The sequence below is a fragment of the Leguminivora glycinivorella genome, chromosome 2 (genome assembly GCF_023078275.1).
Source record: "Leguminivora glycinivorella isolate SPB_JAAS2020 chromosome 2, LegGlyc_1.1, whole genome shotgun sequence".
Classification (NCBI taxonomy): Eukaryota; Metazoa; Arthropoda; class Insecta; order Lepidoptera; family Tortricidae; genus Leguminivora; species Leguminivora glycinivorella.
This window is the reverse complement of record NC_062972.1, coordinates 5,196,734-5,198,260: the sequence shown is the minus strand read 5'-3', so window position 1 is coordinate 5,198,260 and position 1,527 is coordinate 5,196,734. Positions and strand designations below refer to the sequence as shown.

Genomic DNA, 1,527 nt, shown 5'->3' with positions numbered 1-1,527 from the left:
GGGTTGTAATGTATGTGTTGTTGAATTGTAGTTGTAAAAAGTGTGTCAGTGTAATCACAATCTAGTTATGTTATATCGATTCACTGACTTTAGCAATTACTGTTCACCTGGCCTTTCCACTTCGTTCCTTACATTTCCCTTTCCCCTTCCCTTCAGTGGTGTTCAGTACGACACGATTCGGCACGCCTCAGATAGAGCTGGGGTCGTACCGGTTCTCTCGGTACCGCGTGTCGAAGGACGGTCGCAGCCGGCGCTGGGTGTGCTGCCGCGCCGGCTGCCGCGCTGCGCTCTCCACGCTCGACGACGTCATCGTGCGCACCGCCAACGAGCACCAGCACTGAGCCCCACTGGCTCGCCCCGTGCCCATTTCGCTTGTCCAAGGACGGTCGCAGCCGGCGCTGGGTGTGCTGCCGCGCTGCATTTTCCACGCTCGACGACGTCATCGTGCGCACCGTCAACGAGCACCAGCACTGAGCCCACCGGCTCGCCCCGTGCCCATGCCGCCTGTCGGAGGACGGGCGCAGCCGGCGCTGGGTGTGCTGCCGCGCTGCGCTCTCCACGCTCGACAACGTCATCGTGCGCACCGCCAACGAGCACCAGCACTGAGCCCACCGGCTCGCCCCGTGCCCATGCCGCCTGTCGGAGGACGGGCGCAGCCGGCGCTGGGTGTGCTGCCGCGCTGCGCTCTCCACGCTCGACGACGTCATCGTGCGCACCGCCAACGAGCACCAGCACTGAGCCCACCGGCTCGCCCCGTGCCCATGCCGCCTGTCGGAGGACGGGCGCAGCCGGCGCTGGGTGTGCTGCCGCGCTGCGCTCTCCACGCTCGACGACGTCATCGTGCGCACCGCCAACGAGCACCAGCACTGAGCCCACCGGCTCGCCCCGTGCCCATGCCGCCTGTCGGAGGACGGGCGCCGGCGCTGCCCGGCGCTGGCGTGTGCTCGCGACGCATCGCGCACCGTCAACGAGCACCAGCACTGCGCTCGCCCCGTCCACCGCTCGACGACGTCATCGTGCGCACCGCCAACGAGCACCAGCACTGAGCCCACCGGCTCGCCCCGTGCCCATGCCGCCTGTCGGAGGACGGGCGCAGCCGGCGCTGGGTGTGCTGCCGCGCTGCGCTCTCCACGCTCGACGACGTCATCGTGCGCACCGCCAACGAGCACCAGCACTGAGCCCCACTGGCTCGCCCCGTGCCCATTTCGCCTGTCGGAAGACGGGCGCTGAGTGTGCTGACGGACCAGTACTGAGCCCCCACTGCCTCGTCTCATGTCCATGCTGGGAGTGGTGGGCATTCTATTTTACTAAGTGGGACCTTATTTAATTTCTTACAGGCTAGGATAAAAACTTACAGAGAATTCCTAGTGATCGCATGTTGCATATATGTATCAATTTCTAATTTTCGGGTGTCATTTGTATTCTTTTGCTTAAACTTATGCTTATTGCTAATGAAAAGCACATAGTTTGCACGAATTCGGATTATTCGGTTTTTGTTATAAATTATGAATATTTTAACTAAAAGGA

At 61.6% G+C, this 1,527-nt stretch overlaps 1 protein-coding gene across 1 annotated transcript; it reads left to right on the top strand.

The window, feature by feature from the left end:
* Positions 1-497: 497 nt before the first annotated feature.
* Positions 498-1,046, top strand: LOC125235218 (forkhead box protein Q1-like). The gene has a single exon (XM_048141700.1). It carries the CDS (start codon positions 498-500, stop codon positions 1,044-1,046), a length of 549 nt encoding a protein of 182 aa, XP_047997657.1.
* Positions 1,047-1,527: the final 481 nt, after the last annotated feature.